Source organism: Scleropages formosus, chromosome 21, assembly GCF_900964775.1.
Source record: "Scleropages formosus chromosome 21, fSclFor1.1, whole genome shotgun sequence".
NCBI classification, from domain to species: Eukaryota; Metazoa; Chordata; class Actinopteri; order Osteoglossiformes; family Osteoglossidae; genus Scleropages; species Scleropages formosus.
Window position 1 is genome coordinate 17,831,443 of NC_041826.1, and position 18,677 is coordinate 17,850,119.

Sequence of the window (18,677 nt, forward strand, 5' to 3'; positions counted from 1 at the left end):
GCCCGCCCGCCCGCTCAGCTCCTCGCGACCGCCTCATCTTCCCGTGGTGCGATGTGATTTCTTCAGTAATATGCAAACTGCAGACCAAAAGTTAGCATCCATTTTTTTTTCAAGCAAAAGTGTTTGTAACAGCTTTTACTTTATTAACTTTTATTGTCTGACATTTGCCAACTTTCGATGTATATCAATTTATCAGGGTATTCTTACTGTGTCAATTCAAGGTAAACACAACTGGACAAAAGTGGGACCCAACTCTGATCGTAACTCGAACTGTTTGTAAGTCCACACAATAATACGTCACAATCAGTAAAACGTTTACATTTACAATACAGAGGTCACTCAGTTTATTCACGGGTTAGGTTCTGCAAAATAAGCTAAAACGTTATTAAAAATTGCTGTTATACTTTATTCTCTTTTCATCGACAGCTAACAGAATAGTCACAGTGTTCTGTAGACTAATGGAGGATGGTGGGAGGAAAATGACAGGACCTGGTCACTTGCAGTTTGCTTAATTATCATCTACAGTTAAAAAAAAAACTGTAGCAGAGAAGAAATTCCATTTATTTAGGCAGGGGTCGGCAAAGGTCTCAGATATAGTTACAATAAATAAAAATATTATGCAAGAGTTTTAAAATTTCTAAGAACTTCAAGCTACACTAAAATGAAAAGTAATTTAAAATGACTGAAAATTAAAACATATATCATGTTTGTTCTCCACCACCAGTCTTCGATGCTGAACAACATGCAGCAACATGCATTCCTCGTCTCGTTACGTATCAGTCAGGAACACCAGACAGGACTGGTGAACACGATAAACATTATTTCTGTGGAAGAAACTCATGGAAGGAAGGCGATTCTGCAACTTTTTGAGGTTTTTTATGCTAAGTTCGTGTTGCCGCAGAGTGGCGGCGGTATGCAGAAGCACGGCTCCACCGACAGACCCCTACATGTCAGAAAACACAACAGTGAAGAAATAATGGTTTAATAAGTTGTATTATGATTGGTCAATAGGTTTGTCTGTCTTTTTTCTGGCATCAGTATGGCCCAATACCGTACAGGAGAATACCGAGAAGCTCCGCCTTCTCCAACACGCGTACCCGGTCACGTGGGCTCTTATTCATGAAGGACGGTACGAGGTTCTACTTCGCGAGGACGTGTACGGCTGGGGGCCGCCGCTTGCGTTACACGGCTAGTTTTAGATGGACGTTGCGCGGTACAAGTTGAAGTTTGCAGTGCTTCACTGAACTAACTTAAAGATGATCAGCGGAAAGCAAGTTTCAAGGTATGTTCACATACACTCGCGGACATCATGATTATGCCATGCTCAAATGCAGTGACATTCCAATAATTTGAGTTGAGAGAAATAGATGTTACACAACATCTGTCTGCAGATTGAATGATTGTAGCCAAAGAAATGTATGTTTGTAACTCGAGGTGCCTGTGGCTTCCCTCACACAGCTGGTGTAATTTTATTCCTGAAATCACCTCATAAAAAAGTGAATCCTCGCAAAAGTCTTACCATCAGTTTCAATGGGGAAAGTAATGCATGATACTCAAGCCAAGAGTTTCACCCATTTTATTTTTTATCAAACAAGTAGTAAAACTCCTGCCTTGTTGTGTTTTCAATACATTTATATATATATATATATATATATATTTGCATTTATTCATTATGTTTTCTCCAAAGACTCTAAGAAAGCCCAGATTATCAGATCTGCTCTAGACACCTTTAAATCCAGGCTTCAGACACACCTGTTCAGAATGGCCTATGTTTATGCTTCCTGTCTCCTCTCATCATTTATCTTACTATTATTTTCTCTTTTTATTTAGCTTTTTTCTGTTGTTCTTGGGCAGCACAGTGATGCAGCAGGTATCTCTGCCGCAACCTCCTAGCTCATCTATGTGGGATTTTCATGTTCTCATTATGAAAATTTATTTGCTTTTGAGTTGCCACCCATGCATCTTTCTTGTATATCTTTATTGTAAAACACTTTACACAGTGCTTTCAAATGTGTTATATGAAGATAATTGTTTTATTATTACACTACCCAGCAAAGCAATTTTCATAATGGCATTACTGTAATCACACGTAATGGCTGTAACTTCCTCTCTGCTGAGCTGTTAAAAAAATAGCAAATTTTGCTTAGCTTCTAAAGTTGTCATTATCGTTTGTAATAAATGATTTCTAAATCAAATCACACAAACAATTGTAAGTTCAAGTTTTAGACTGAGTAAGGCTATCTTTTGCCTTTTAGCACTTTAAAGTTTTTGCTTTAGTGCTCATTGTTATGATAGATGTTTTTACTCTGTGAAAAAGTCATAAGATATTTTGGTTGCTTGCAAGCAGACGTATGGCTCCAAGAGAGCTAAAAGTGTGTGCAATGTGGTGGTCAGTGTCACCGAACCTGGGATGCCTTATTATGCAAGGAAAGTCTGTGCCTATCAAGGGTGCTATAGAAGGAGTGAGATTTGAACCGGAAACCTTAAGACTGTAGGACAACAACCCCTGACACTGTGGTACCCTTGGTTCATACTTCATAATTTACACTGCTATATTGATGATAATTTATCTTTTGACCTGGTCTGTACATGCTGTAAAAAATATGCCATTTTTTAATTTTTATTAATTAGCAAACACTTTTTGACAACACAACGTACATCTCGGGACAATACAACAGAGCTTCACACCGTCAGAGCTCTAGATGTAGATACATGACTCTTGAGCACACTCAGTATGTGTCATACCCCTGTATAAACAGTAGACATTATACAATTATAAAGATAACATAGTACATATTTAGAGCGCACAGGAGATCAGGAGAGAAGTGAGACTGAAAGTGAGATGTTTCGATACCTCTGATTTATTATTTTTCATATACCATTATTTGTAATTATTACAATTTACATTTTTATTAATGTTAGTCTCATCATATAAGCCTGCTTTTTATGTAAATAAAAAACATTATTATGTTTCTTGAAATGTTTGAGGTTTTGTACAAAAATATTTCAGGACACACTGACTTTAAGACACATCTTTATTATTAAATCAGCAAGCAAGCATGGACATTACAGTGCTTTGGAATTTGTACAATTAACCATAAACAATATAAAAATAGAACTCAAACCGTGGTATGCCTATAGAATACACCAAAGTAACCAAGGAAGTATAGCCATGCCATTTAAAATGCCACATATTTAGAATAGCTAAGCTTTGTACATCGATAGAATTAAAAACATTCATGACTGTCCAGATGTGCGATGTGGACGGGATTGCTTTTTCTCGCTGCTTGGATTCAATGCAGGGTTGAAGAAGATGTAACGTGAACTTACACTGGCAATATGGTAAAATCAAAGAAGCTACACCTTGAGGTTGGACAGTGCACAAACATCTACTAGTCTTCCTGTCTTTGTTTCTGGTTATGTGTGGCAATTTTTTTTTTCTTTTCTTTTGTTCAGCAATGCACATTAAGCACAGTTGTTTTTCTTTACCCTCAGTGGCAGTCTGAATCCATCACCGCTAATGGAGTGAAATAAAGACCCTCCAGTAGGTTGTGGAGAGCAGAAGGGCAGAGGATTGTCTGTAAGGCTAATGACTACGGTATTGGATGGGGCGGTGAGTACAAACACGCTATCTTGTTGTGAAACCGTGGTAATTACCTGCTCGTGAAATGGCGCACGCAGGTACCTGTTTGCTTAAATTCAACTGGTTGACGTAATAGTCTAATTCAAACCTTGAACATGCAAACTGAAAGAAGGCTTTATCAGCCCAAATGGGCCTGCTAAATATGGTCCTTAATTGAACTCATGTCTTCACCTTCATAGATACCAAGAACATTTGAGGAAAAACCACAGTAGTGAAAACTGCCCCCAAATTGTGCCAGCAGCAAACTTAACATCGTGAGCACGTGCGGGCATGGCGGGAGGTTCAGGGTTCACGGCCGTGCCTGAGAGCGACGTCGCTTTAGCTCAGGTTTGTGTCTCCGAACAGGCGAGCCCTGAGATGATTTCCTGGCTGAGACATGACTTTTCCTGCATTGTATCCCCACTACTGTGTTGCTGAAATATCACAGCACTACTGTGCTTTCGAGGTCCAGTGTGGTGTGACCGAGAATCTGAATCTGAAAGGCAAAGGATCTGTGAAACACTTGTGACATCACTGAGTCAAGATTGTAATTCAGGGCTGAGCCATTGATTTATACAATAAACTGTACCGTATATACATACGTACATAAATACATAAGGCAAATAATGATAGCACGACATGTGTTTGATTATAATAAGGAGGTTAACATAGGCTGAGAGTGAAGGGGACACCCTGTAGGTGTGGTGTGCATTGCGGGGGCAGCCTGTGGGCAGGGTGGGGGTACGGTGGACACACACAGTATGGCGTGAGGTGCTCTCAGGGTTATGCGTCATCTCCCCCACCTCACAGGCTGAAGTCAAAGGTCAGGTCTGACTTGCCCATCTTCTGCTTGTAGACCGCATCAAACTTGTCGTTCATTGACACTGTGAAGATGTCCTTCCACAAGCCCACGCGCCCTGATATGGGGGAAGAGACAACAGAAATGTTAATATTTCTTGAATTAATTCCCCCCCCCCGATCTTAATCTTGTCATTAGAGCAGATGCTACTCTGCTTTAATTTAAAATTTCTATAAAAGGATGCAATGCAGTATTTGAAACACACAGCTAGTACCCAAACCCCTTTTAACTACACAGTTATGTCTTATGTCATCCAGTGAGAATTCATCCATCAGTCCGTTCCATCTTTTCCCCCAGTTCTATCCACTCATCCATCCTCTGTGACCATTGATCTATTTAGGGCCACTGTGGCCCATTCCCAGTCCCTGCAAAAACACAGTACTGTGGTGTATGCTGAGTGGTCCACATCAGAGCAGAAGTAGCAGCAGATTTATTAAAATGGTCTTTTTGTCTCTGCTGTTGTCACCTGATGTCCCCAGTTACTCTGATACCAGTGCTTTACATCATAACTTTTGTACAAAACTGTGTCAAAGCAAAACATCACATTTAATATTAGCCTTGTCTATAGCACCTAAATAATGACACTTGGTTACAATTATGCTGTACTTAAATTTTTAAATTAGTATATGTTTACACCTCCACATCCACCCCATAGTGCTATTCAGATCATGAGTGAAAACTGACACAAGTAATAAAACCGTAAACAAGTTTAAATCCCGGGTTTATTAAGCCATATTCTGCCTGGAATTCAGTTTTGTTCCACTCACCTTATGTCAGTTTTGCAAAATGCTGTATACATATGTATATGCATTTGCATTAAGGGCCCTAATGATACCGTGCAGTGTGTTTTTCCAGTGCCATTGCAGCCATATGTCCATGCACTAAAAGAAAGACAAATGTGGGAAAAGAAAACTAACAAAAATTATAAGCAAATCAGATGCAATTCATGAATCAACTTAAAAGCACAAAAAATAACAAATAAACATAAGAAACAGTTAAAAAAAAAAAAAACAACAACAATCATAACCCACAAATTTCTTTTTTCTGTTAATTAAATTTTAATTGTGCTTTTGGATCTCCACTTAAAAGCGTTACAGTCTTTCACCACTAGGTGGCAATATTATAATATTATAAATAATATAAAGTTTAAAACAGAGACACAACACAAATCTGTTTGTGGTCATTCAGCAACCTGTTGATGACTTGAATTCCAGACACAAGGAACTATTCAACTTTCATCTAAGCCCTAAGGCTGGAGCACTAATTTTGAGTCACAGTCCGGTGTATTCAAAGGGTAATATCACACACTGCTATACTTATATGTTGTGATATGTGTCGAGATGGAGCGCACTGACAGATCACAGATCCCAGATTAAAATAACTCTTCTAGTAAATTTATACTATATGATGCTGCTTGAAAGTATATGAACCCAATAAGGATGGCCATTGTTGTATAAAATCTTGAAATAAATGTTTGGAATGAATAAATGATTATGATTTACACACCTGATTCTGTTAACCTCCTTGATCTGACCAATGCAACTTGGGGTTATTTTTTACACCTGCACTACTTGCATGTTTCTGCTACACATGATTTCCTCGAAAGCAACGTATGGAATCGGTCGTTGCACACCTGTTATGTCCGAGGAGGTAGACTGGATGCGATAAAATGACAATGCACTTTCTCAAAACATTCCAGCTAGAGCATTCCGACCTGGGAAAAGGTCCCCGTCTCAGTCACTCAACCATACGGTAAGGTTCTGCAATTTCACGTACCTGGTACAACCCAAACAGTAATGAGTGAACAGCAGATATGAATGCACAGCGGTGTCTTGGACTGCTTTGGCTGAATTCAAAAACAAAACTCTGTATAGAATCACACCAAAGCTATACGCTGGTGTGTACACTGGGGATATGTGCTCATTATGCTCTGGGAACTATCCTGATCAATCTGGAGCAGCGCTTGTATTCTTTCCAAGATTTTCATGATTATTTTACTTCTTTTCACTGCTTTTTGTTGAGAAAAGCAGATGTGACATTCTGCTGCAGGCAGAGAGAGGAGACCATTACAGCACTTGACTATAAAGGTGATTTAAGGATTTGGGAAGCTGAGACATTAGTTTCACTGTCCTGACAGTGCAGTTCCAAAAGTGGCACCGTAATTTACCACATGTGAGCTCCTCACTTGTATATCGTACAGTGTCTGTGAATCAATGTGATGCACTGTTTCCATTTGTTGACTGCTGCTCAGGAATGTGAAAATCAAGAGTAAAAACTTTGACTATGACCAGTGTGTCACAGATCCCCGGTGAGAGGTAATAAAGGTTCTGCTTCACTGCTGACCTAGTGATCTACAGATCCTTAGGGCTCAATGATTTCACATTTTGCAAAAAAAGAGAAAAAAGCAATTAGTTGCTGTTGCCTAGCAATTATTACATTTGCATTTATATTTATTCATTTAGCAGATGCTTTTGTCCAAAGCGAAGTACATCTCAAAACGCACCACGTGCGTTAAATCAAGAGAAAAAGAGACTTGGATGCGGACATGTGATTCTAACGTGCATTAAATCGAGTAAATTAATTTGTCACATTTCACCATCTGTACCAGTATACATCACACGAGTAGCTGCATAAAGCTTTATGCATTATTCAACAATTTCTAATGAGAAAATTATTAATAATTAACACGTTTATCATGAACAGTTAGTTGGGTTCTGCCCTTCCTGCCCCCAGTCTTCCCACTCGGTACCCCTTAAGGTCCACAGTGTCGTAGTAACACCACTGAGTTGTTCTCTGGATGCTTTCTCGCACGGTTTGAGTGCTCGGCCCCGACGACGGTTACGTACCTCTGCAGATGGACAGGGCCTCCGAGTCGCTGCACTGCTCTATCAGCTGCTGACAGCTCTCCACCATGGCCTCCAGCTGGGCCTTGTCACAGGAGATGCCCAGGAACCGTGCCAGCTGCTCCACCACAGTGGCCAGGTCCTGGGCAGGGAGGTGTCAAGGGAGACTGCTCACTTATGGTGTTAAGCTGCTTACAATTTTTTACCCATTTACATTTATTCTCTTGGCAGATGCTTTTCTCTAAAGCAACTTCCAATGGATACTATGTGGTGTTACTAGCCCTCACACCTTATTCACCAAGGTGACTTACACTGCTAGATACACTACTTACACTGGGTCACTCATCCATACATCAGTGGAACACACTCTCCATCACTCGCACACTATGGGGGAACCATAACGGCTTGTCTGTGGACTGTGGGAGGAAACCAGAGCACCCGGAGGAAACCCACACAGACATGGGGAGAACGTGCAAACTCCACACAGACTGAGCGGGGATCAAACCCACGTTCTCTCGCGCCACCCAGGCACTGTGAGACAGCAGCGCTACACACTGTGCCACCCATTTATATAGCTGGGTAATTTTACTGGAGTAATTTTAGGGTACTACAGCTGGAGGTGGGATACAAACCTGCATGGGTCCAAAGGCAGCAGCTCTAACCACTACACTACCAGCTGTTCCTGCTCTCTATTTCCTGCATGTCAGCCTTTCTGTTAGGTACCTTAGGAAACGTCCTCTGATGATCTGCTGGAGACTTTGTGTACATCTGCATTGTGATTCGCGATGTAATAATGATCTTTATACACCTGGGAAGTCGCTGGAGCGTGTCTTTTCTGCTCATAGGCGTAGTTACCGCTCGCCGTCAGAATGAATATTTATACCGAGCGTGTGTTTGACAGCTGTCTTTCTGCAGAATGTCGTTTTTCACCTCTCGGCATTTTCCGCAGGTGCGTAGCCCGAGGCGACAGCAGCATTGAGCTTTCTGTAATGAAAGCGACTGGGTGGCGCTCTGCAGAGAGGTACAGACATACTTTGTACTTCCCTCTTGGCCTCAGAATGTAATCCTGCAAGTTAGGAACCCATTAGGGTACCGGGATTAAGGTCTTAACATTTTTTGTTAGAATTGGCCTCCCATATATTTTTTTTTCTTTTCCTTAAAAGCTATTTTGTGGGGATTTACCGAATACAGCTCAGAGGTTGGTACTGAGAACAGAGCCGTGGAGGAACACCGAGGGCCGTACTGGTGAGCGTGGGTGTGGGTGACCAGGTGTGTGTGTGCGCTGTCACACAGTTAAAGGACTGAGTGAGTGGTCTCCCAATGTCACCCCCCCCCATAAAAGAAGCAGGCAGCTGTGTCAGAAGGGGGTCCTTTCAGCACCTTGTACATGTCCTCATACTTCAGGAAGAGCACGTTGGAGTCCATGCGGTGCTCCCAGAATTCCTGCACGTGTTCGAACCAGGAGCCGTAACCCACTGTTGGCAAAGACACAAAAGCGGATTGCTGTCGTTTTCCTGAGCTGGACGTCACCTCCGGCTGATCGTGCGTTTTAGGCAACGTGCAGCTCGTGGCTATTTTTCCTGTAAAATCTATTGTGTTACTTCACTAACAAGGGAGAGTGACAGCTTTTCCGACATTAAAATGCGATAAATGTAAGAGGTCATTCCTTTATTAATTAAAAAATATTTTTTGAATTTTTTTAAATGTGGAAAATTATGAGGATAAATTCTTCAAAGGGCTAAAATAAAAGAGCGGTATAGCAAGTCAGCTCCATAGGAGGTAGAGCTAATCGAGGTAATACCGCACTACCAACATTGAACCTACTCTTCAATGCACAAGCAACTCCTGAGCTCTGCTTTGAAAGACTTGCTTGAAACATTATCAATTTGTGATATGAGTGCTGGTACATAATAGACATTGGAAAAATGTTGCTTGCAACACTAGGTGGTGGACCTGAGAGGGCAGGTGAAGGGTGGCACTCACGCTTATCATTCATGAACCTGCGGCAGAACTCCTGGAAGGTTCCCCTGTAGCTCATGGTCCTCAGCGAGCGGTGGAACTGGTAGTATGACACCACCAGATCCTTGGGATTCCTGGCCATGTAAATCACCTGCAGGACACAACAACCATCAAAGCACCAGGCCTCTGTAGGTGGTGGACATGAACACCTGGAAAATTAACAGCACCGTGAAATACCCGTCATACATGTTGCAGTTTGCCTGGGCACATCATCAGTGACATCAGTATGAGACCCCAACCCGAGTTGATCAGACCCCATCCTGAGTACAGGTACACACACACGCACCATCTGAACCGCTTGTCCCATACGGGGTCGCGGGGAGCCGGAGCCTAACCTGGCAACAAAGCGCATAAGGCTGAAGGAGACACGCCCGGGACGGGACCCCAGTCCGTCACAAGGCACCCCAAGCGGGACTCGAACTCCAGACCCACCGGAGAGCAGGATGAGGGCCAACCCACTGCACCAGCGCACCCCCCCTCTGAGTACAGGTAGCGCTACATTAAACACACCTGGTCGCATCTCTCGCCTCTCCTGATCTGCAGCCATCAGTAACCACTTCCACAGAGAATACGTTTTCAAAACATGCGCAGATGTAACTTGCAGATCAACGTTCAGTGATCTATGTGTTACCATGTTGTAACTGATGTCTGGTAGCCTAGTACAGAACTACTGTTTCTGGCAAAAACTGTACATTTCGAAATAATGAAACTTTCCATTGCCTGTCATTTCAGTCATTTGTTACCCAGTGGCAGCATCCTCAAAGTGTGTACTGCACAAATTTTACACCTACCTAGCTAGGTTAACACCTCCTGCACAATCCTATTTAAGTCTGTTCCAAGCGGGCAGAGTGTTTAATATTCGGTCACAATGGAAATGGAACGTTGCCGTGAAATGCGTAAATTGCAACTCCATCAACTCATATCTGAACTAAATTATTGCCATAAAGGGGCAAATCTGGTCAGTTCTGTGAATTGCTACATACGCATATATCCCAAAAACTGACAAAACTGGAGGAAGATAATTTGAGTGAGTCAAACCAAGGTAGACCTTTAAACTCGTGTGATCCCACGTTAATCCCATGTGACACCTCCTCCAGAGCATTACTTGCATCGCTGGCTATGAATGGTTGGCGTCCTACCGAACGGAATCGCTCCTCATCGGATGGTTCAAGTGCTCTTAACCTCGAGTGTGCTGTCTCACCTTGGACTCGCCATTATGCAGGGCCATGGGGAGGAAGCGGTACGGCAGGTGGCTCTTGATCAGGCGCGGGGATGTCAACTCCTGCAATGGAGCAGCAGGTACAAATTCACTGGGAACAAAGCAGGATCAGACATGGATGTCTTACATTTGTAGTCCATGCACAACTCAGCATAAGTGACCTTAAGTGGACTAAGGGGTTCAGGTCAAAATGAAGGAGGAAAAAACATAACAGCAGAAGTGATCAGAACCTGTATGATGTCCAAACCCGGTTGGGGATACTCCAGAACAGGCAGCTGCTCATCGATATTCATGAGTCCAATCTCGTCCGGGTCAGCTCCCTGGCTCACGAGATATACCAGTTCCTGCAGCAGACTGGTCCCTTTAGGAGAGAGAATGAGGGAGGAAAGGTGACCCCCCAAAGGGACTCTTAAGTGATTATTACTGTAACATGATAGGATGATAGTCTCTGCAGTGTGTCGATCATATAAACTACCCTTTAAAGCGTCCGAAGCACGGCCTTGCCACTGCTTGCTCAGTTTCTCGAACTGTCCTGGTATCAAATCCATGCGTCCTCCTTCAAGTACAGGTGGTACTGGGAGATGCGGATCGCTGCTGCTGCCCAGCATCACGAGAGAGTATCACATCGCATATTGCTTGCCCAGGAAAAAAATCAAAATTCGAAGTATGGTTTCTACTGAATTTCTATTGCCAGCTCACCATCATAAAGTCGAAAAAATCATAGATCAAACCATCGTAAGTCGAGGAGAATCTGTAGTCACGTCTAAGGACTGACAGACCGCCCCCCCACTGCTACCATCACACGCACACACACACACACAGGCTGAAATTGCTTGTCCCGAACGGGGTCGCGGTGAGCCAGAGCCTAACCCAGCAACACAGGGCGTAATGCTGGAGGGGGAGGGGACACACCCAGGACGGGACGCCAGTCCATAGCAAGGCACCCCAAGCAGGGCCCGGCCAAACCCGCTGCGCCACCGCACCCCCTTGCTACCATCACTCCCTTTTTTTTAAAATTAATGAAAAAGAGAACAGTCCGGAAGCAACATGGATACGGAAAGAATGTGTTGTGTGTGACAGTGGTGGACAAATGGGTGAGACAAAGGCTCGTGGAAAGAAGGCTTTCACACGAAGACCTTTAATGGAGGAAAAAAAAGTAAAATGGAAAAGGAAGGACAATACCAGTTTAAGGCAGAGCATAAACTTACTGTGATGAGTAAACACCAACAGCAGAAATATTCCTCAGGATCTCAAAGTAAAGAACAAAGTCCAAACACAGTCCAGCAGCCCTCTTCAGGGCCCTCCTCCAGCTCCTTTCCTTCTCTCCCTTAGTCGCTCACCGGTCTACCAGGCCAGTTGCCTAAATGTCCGTGTCATGGACCCTCAATCACCAGCAGCCGGTTCCCATTACAGTCATACGTCCCGTAATACACTCATATAATGCATGTAATCAGTTAATATCCCTGCTTCGGTTTATGAAGCATTTCTTTACTTTTTTATGGAACAAATTTGGATCGTTCAAGCCCCCAACAGCTGAGCAACACGAGACATTTTACATCATGTACATTTGTATTTATTCGCTTAGCAAACACTTTTCTCCAAAGCAACATCCATCTCAGAGAAAAATATGAGTACATTATATCCTGTGCCTAATGAGTGCCTATGGTATCATATGGGGGAAAATAACAAAACACTCTCTTTCTGCTGATAGAATGCACATCATTTATTTTCTGTAAGATGCATGTCTGCTAAAAGAATACATGTAAATGTAATATCAACAGAATGAGAGACTTGGATGCAGACACGTGGTTCTAGAGCACAGTTAATTTGTCGCAATCCACCGTACGAATCTGTATACAAAACACGAGTGGCTGCACAAAAGGCTTATCCATTATTCAGCGATTTCTAAACACAAAGTTGTCAACTCAAACATCACACAAATTGCTGCATGAAGGTTCATCCATAAACCAGATGCTTCTCTCCAAAAGCATGGAGGAGAACCTTTATCCGAGGTGATTTGCAATACCAGATATACTGCGCTGAACTCCCTATAGTCATTCACACACACACTATGAGCCATGTAGAGTCACCAGTTCACCTGAATCACACCTTTGAACTGTAGGAGGAGATGAGGCACCTGGTGGAAACGTTCAGACTCCACACCTACTGAGTGGGGATCAAACCCACGTTGAATCACACAGCCCCAAACACTGCGAGCCGCGCTACACCTACGCTCTTCTTTCCGGTTATAGTTTGACTCGAGTTACGTTAAACCCTCAGCATCCATTACCCTTTCTTTGCTAGACTCACTTGTTATAAACTCGGTAGCCACGACCCCAATCCGCAATCTTGGCCCCTGTTCAGATTACACAAACAATGTCAACTTGTTCGGTGAGCTTGAATTTATTTCCATTATTTTCATTGCATGGGGGGTGCGGTGGCATAGCAGGTTTGGCTGGGTCCTGCTCTGTGGCCGGTCCGGGGTTCGAGTCCCGCTTGGGGTGCCTTGCGACGGACTGGCGTCCCGTCCTGGGTGCGTCCTTTCCTCCTCCAGCCTTGCACCCTGTGTTTCCGGGTTAGGCTCCGGTTCGCCGCGACCCCGTTCGGGACAAGCGGTTTCAGACAGTGGGTGTGTGTATTTTCATTGATCTGTCTTTACTGTTTTTTTTTTTTTTTTTTTGCATTAACTGTTGAGTTAATACATGAACACAGTATCACACGTATGTATGTTTTGTTTGTGAGCGTCCGTTTGAGTGCACGGAATGTAACGGGTGCCGAAAAAACTGGACCAGCACCGGTAAACGGTAAAATGTCAATATTTAAGTAACTGTCCCCATTTAGTGGAATCTCGTGATAACGTAGCATACATCGGTGTCAATTTTGGAGCTCCGTAACATCAAATTTTTTACCGTGGAACCCAATGGTAATTATGTCTTTGACATGAGAATTCACCTTTCAAGGGGATTTTTAGAAACAGTTTTCCTTTATAAAGCGGTACAAGGCCTTACAGTACTCTGGCAGGGAGGGGCAGGCAGTGGGGGGCTGTCCATCAAGTTCAACCCCACCCCATACCATGGCTGTTGTGGAGTAAAGGCAAGAACTCTTGCAATCAGCAAAGTCAAAGAGTTTATTCATACAAGAGAGGTTCAGCCGAAGCGCTGCACAGACTACTCCCAGCAGGAGGAAGTCACAGAGTGCGTCGCAGTTCATCGAAAGAGGACAGATATTTATGTCCAGAGAGACCGTAAATCCACTGCATGGTCAGGGTTCATGAACTGATCTAGATTAAGATGTGCGGTAGCACAGGGAGTAGCGCTGCTGTCTCACAGCGCCTGGGTGGGGCGAGAGGACAAGGGTGCGATCCTTGCTTAGTTCTTGTGAAATTTGCATGTTCTCTCCATGTCTGTGTGGGTTTCCTCTGGGTGCTCTGGTTTCCTCCCACACTCCCAAGACATGCTGCTCAGGTTCACCCATAGTGTGTGAGTGACAGACAGAGAGAGTGTGTTCCACTGATGTATGGATGAGTGACCCAGCGTAAGTAGTGTATCTAGCAGTGTAAGTCACCGTGGTGAATAAGGTGTGTGGGATGATAACACTGCATAGAGTTCACTGGAAGTCGCTTTGGAGAAAAGCATCTGCTAAATAAATAAATGTAAAAAGAGGCACAACTCGACAAATAGCTGGAATGGTGTAAACAGAACTTGGCATATGGGGTTTCTGTACTTCTAGCGTACTGATCCTAGAGTTGGACCTCACGAAGTGGAAACGTCCTTCTGAGAGCGTATGGGAAGCGTTACTGTACGTGAGCTGCCAGGCCTCTGTTAGAGGAGCACAAAGGTCACTGTGCGAGAAGGGCACGTCATACCACCACATGTTTCTGCGGAGCCGGGCCGGCGGTCAAAGGGGGCACATTTCAGAGCGAGAGCACAGTTCACCGATTTCCTGAAACACACTGGCTTCATTCGTGTCTTCTTCTCGCGTCGACAGTGCCGGTAAAGAAGGTCCAGTGTAATAACGTCCATAACCTCCCTAACAGATGACAGCTCTGAAACGCCAAAAGTGATTATCTTTGTCCGAGTCAGCACAAAATTTTGTTAAACAATGAGCCAAAAACTGTGTTTAGACATGTCTGTTTTATAGTTTTTTTTTGTATAGTTTATGTTGTTCCCTCATTACACTCAGTGTAGATGTTCAAATGCACATCCTGTCAAGTGGACCTTTTGTGATAAAAATAGGGTCTAAGGGGAAACTGTGATTCTGCTAGAATTCCAGTCAGTACACTGTTAGCGCTGTGGTTACTGTGACCCAAAATTCATGTCACAGTTTCACAAACCGGGTGTCATAGCAACATCCCCAGCATTAACAAGGGCAATGTACATTGTACTAATACATTTAATGATTTAGCTGATGCTTTTTTTCCCCGAAGTGACTTATAATTGTGTATCCATTTATACAGCTGGGTAACAATTTACGGTAAGTACCTTGCTCAAGGGTACTACAGCCGGAGGCGGGAAACAAACTTGCAACTTTTGGGTCCACAGGCAGCAGCACTAACCATTACACTACCCGCTGTACCTGGTATAATACAATACAATACATAGTATGTCCAAAGTTTATAAATGTGCTTTCCAAACAGCACAACTGCTCTATTTATTATCCACATGAATGCTATTTATGCTCAAAGCTCTAATGGCCAGAGCTCTGTCTCTGACTGCTTAGCATGATGAGAGCAAATCATCAGCATCCATATAAATGAGAGATTAAGGTAATGCACTGGAATCACGAAAAGGGAAGGTCTCGGTTAGAGCAGGAACGGCAGGTAAACGTGTCTCCGGATTTCTGCTCTTTGCGCTGCCAAATTGGCAGCGATTAGAACGTGACCTCAGGTAAGTGTAAGAGGTGCCAAACTCCATATAATGTTATTGCCATGACACAAACAGAACAGGAAACACGTCATTACTCGCTCGATGGTGCATTCTGCGTGCTCCCTCTCCTGCAACAACAGTATCCTCCTTTTGCAGGTAAACTGTGTGTTGGAATTGCCCCAAGCATCCCTCAAATCACCCATTTTCGGGCAATTTGAGCTTATAAGTGCATCGCAGAAATATCTGCGATGTTCCAGTTAATGTCAGATCAGTGACCTCCCCACCCAAACCCATGATCATTCCTGTGACGGTCACAATAAACACACAGACATTCATTCTGACTGCGTTTGACAGCAATCTCCCGTTGCTGTGCTGTTTCTTGTTATGCTGAATTTCGGACGCTCCTTTCATGCATGATCCCAGTGTAAAAGGTTTGCAGCTCCTCTTCCGACAACTGAGATGTCTGAATTAGTGTGACCAGGAGGTACGGTACACCTCTAATGAGGCCGCCGAACTTATTCCATCACACTGGTTCAATTTGTTTCAGGCCCAGAATAACCAGGAGGAACTGAAAACAATGCTGGTCTCCATGGTTTCTGTATCTGGCGATGCTGTCAGCAGTACAGGACAGACGACCGTACCAGTCAGACAATGTCTCATCCCTTCACCATGGTGCAGAAACACTCTACAGGTGGGATTACAGTGAACGAACGTGGAGCAACATTCGGAGCGCAGAATAAGCGTCAGACACGTGAGCAGTTTAGGAAAAAGGGACAAATGGGGGCGATGATGAAAGACCATGCAAATATGAGATGAGAACATCTTGATAAAAATACAGGAAGCTGTGTTGTGCAAGCGTCTCCCTGACTTTCATCCTACAATTAAAAATCTTATTTTTCGAAGAGATTTTATTCGGCGCTCCGTGTCACCCCGGTGAGAAGAGCATTGCATAAAAAAAAAAAAAACGGAATTGATCTGAATTTAATTTTCTTCTCAAGGTAGCAGGAAACGGCGAGATGGCTTGTTGTGAACCCCAAACATTCAGAGCCGAGCCACTGCGAGCGTAATTGAATGGAAGACTCGATAAGCATCTTACTGCCCCGTGCCCGAGTATCACGTTAAGGCGTTGAAGTGAATCGCGAAGCACCGGCTGCAAATCTCGATCACCGCAGGATGCAGCCTCAAGGCCTTCGGGGACTGCACTTTCCCGAATACCCACAATCCTTCAGAGCAGCAGTTTATTTATAGTCCTGTTGTACAGGCGACATTCACACCTACGGAACACCATGTCCGTGTGCAGGGTAACAACAGCAATTGTTTCTGTGTGGTTTATTGACCAATAGCGAGGATCTCGTTTAGAAAGCAGAGAACGTGGTAAAATGTCATACGGGCTTTTATCAGCAATGCTCACGATTCATGTGTGCGTAACCTACCTGGTTTGTTATTCGGACACACGCAGCTGTAATCTCAGAATGGATTAATGGACGTTCGACTCGCAGGGACCGATTGTGCGGTTTCCGATGCAAGGGAGGTACGGAGGTGCTTTAATGCTGCCTTTTTCCGTACATATCGGGATGGGGGGGGTATAAACATGGGGAGAAACGTGTAAACTCCACACGCTCCGGCCTGGACTCGAAGCCCAGCGAACCGAAGCACCAGTTTCACCCCCGGTACCACTACATCCCCTAAATCCAGCCCCAGGCTCCTGACATCCCCCTCCAGCTCTCGAAGGTCACAGCTGGCAGTAACAGACACACCCTTAATCTGTGTTTCCCTCCAACGCCAGATGCCGCCGCATCTACCATTAGCTCTTCCTTTGCTGCTCCACCTCGGCTGGGTTCTCCGGAGACGCCACACAGTTCACGGATGCACCGGGCGTTCGGCCATGCCAACCAAGACCACCCAGGCGGCTCCCAGGGGAAGGTGACACATGCAGCAGCAGCACATCGGAGGGCCTGCTCGGCCTGCAAGGGTCTCGGATTCACCAAAAACGGCAAACGCACGCAGGGCAACACTGAGCATCCAAACGTGACCCACACTTCCTCGTGTGTGTATGGGAACTGTTTGCGAAAGCCGCCGTGAGCAGTTACGTAACACACGTAAATGCTGCGCACCGAGCGGATCGCAGGAGCTGCGCGCTCCGCACTGACATCGTCGCCTTGCTGCACCGCATTTCGTGCCCAAATCAAATGTGACAATTACGCGCCTGCAACACAAGACATGGCCGCAGTCATCAAAGCATCCACATCACTGCACCTGTAACCACCGAAGGTGAAACAACAAACATGACATTTCCCAGCCTACCTGCCCCTAACCCCCCCCCGTGAGGTGGATGGACGGACGGACGGACAATTACACGCGTGTCTGGAGACGGGAGAGCGGGGACGCCTCGACGTTTACCTGATTTGGGATAGGTGACAATCCATATGTCGCTGTTCCTGAGCGAGAAGTTGGCGATCTCCTCCATCTTCCCCCTGCAGAACGGGGGGAGCCTCACGCCGTGGTGCTCGAAGTATTTGCTCTCGTACTCGATGGGGGTGCTCGGCGTCTCGGCCTCGCTCTCTGCCATCGCGGGGATGCGCGTCTGCGTCAAGCGCGGGTACCTCGGCGGACGCTCGGATCGCTCCCAGACACCCGAAGATCGCCGCGAGGTGCGCTGAGGACCGGCTCGCGAGTCCTTGACCTTCAGCCAATCGGATGAGGACGAAGTGATGTCATAGGTTTCGCTCGCCGCCGCCGCCGCCGCTCCGGATGAGGCTGGTGATGATGCTGCGGCGCGTGCTCGCCGCACGTGCGCGTGCTGCCGGAAGGGGCACGGCGCCGCATTCGATATTTATGTGCAATATATTCATCCCGGAGCTCCACCTTGTCTGTGTCGGCGTTGCGGTTGTTCATTCATAGATTTGTGTGGCGGACATCCTAAAGTTAGTAGTTACGAAATGCTCTTTACTATTTGAGTGATACAAAGGTGTAACAACTTTCAAGGATGCAGCTATTTAAAAAAAAAAATAAATAATTCAGTACATTTACGCACAGACATGGGGGCGCATTATGCTCGGGTGGGGGAGGGGGGGGACACGCCCCCCGTTACGCGCATGCTTTTAAATTAAAGATCCGTCGCTGCGCACCTCAGGTAGCATTTAAAATGTTTAGCGCACGTAATTGTGTTCGAACAATTATGCTTTTCGTTGCCTTCACAGAAGAGACGGTTCTAAAGGGCGGCATACATGTAAATGAATTGTGACGGCGC

At 44.8% G+C, this 18,677-nt stretch overlaps 1 protein-coding gene across 2 annotated transcripts; it reads right to left on the reverse strand.

Moving 5' to 3' along the window:
• Nucleotides 1-3,047: 3,047 nt before the first annotated feature.
• sult4a1 (sulfotransferase family 4A, member 1) lies at nt 3,048-18,223 on the reverse strand. Of its 2 annotated transcripts, none has more exons than XM_018729773.2 (7): nt 17,828-18,221; nt 10,793-10,923; nt 10,545-10,625; nt 9,308-9,434; nt 8,705-8,799; nt 7,328-7,466; nt 3,048-4,539 (listed from the first exon to the last, which is right to left on the reverse strand). In XM_018729773.2, exons 1-7 carry the CDS (start codon nt 17,994-17,996, stop codon nt 4,427-4,429), a joined length of 855 nt encoding a protein of 284 aa, XP_018585289.1. In that variant the 5' UTR covers nt 17,997-18,221; the 3' UTR covers nt 3,048-4,426. The 2 variants fall into 2 exon arrangements, with proteins under 2 accessions (XP_018585289.1, XP_018585290.1); XM_018729774.2 differs by having other exon boundaries at nt 4,459-5,362; nt 17,828-18,223.
• Nucleotides 18,224-18,677: the final 454 nt, after the last annotated feature.

Excerpts from the sequence above, each read along its gene's own strand:
- sult4a1 (XM_018729773.2), bottom strand. The coding sequence starts at position 17,996 with ATGGCAGAGAGCGAGGCCGAGACGCCGAGCACCCCCATCGAGTACGAG. Across the intron at positions 9,435-10,544 it reads TGCATAATGGCGAGTCCAAG|GTGATTTACATGGCCAGGAA; the intron begins GTGAGACAGCAC and ends TGTGTCCTGCAG. Across the intron at positions 8,800-9,307 it reads CAGGTTCATGAATGATAAGC|TGGGTTACGGCTCCTGGTTC; the intron begins GTGAGTGCCACC and ends CTTTGCCAACAG.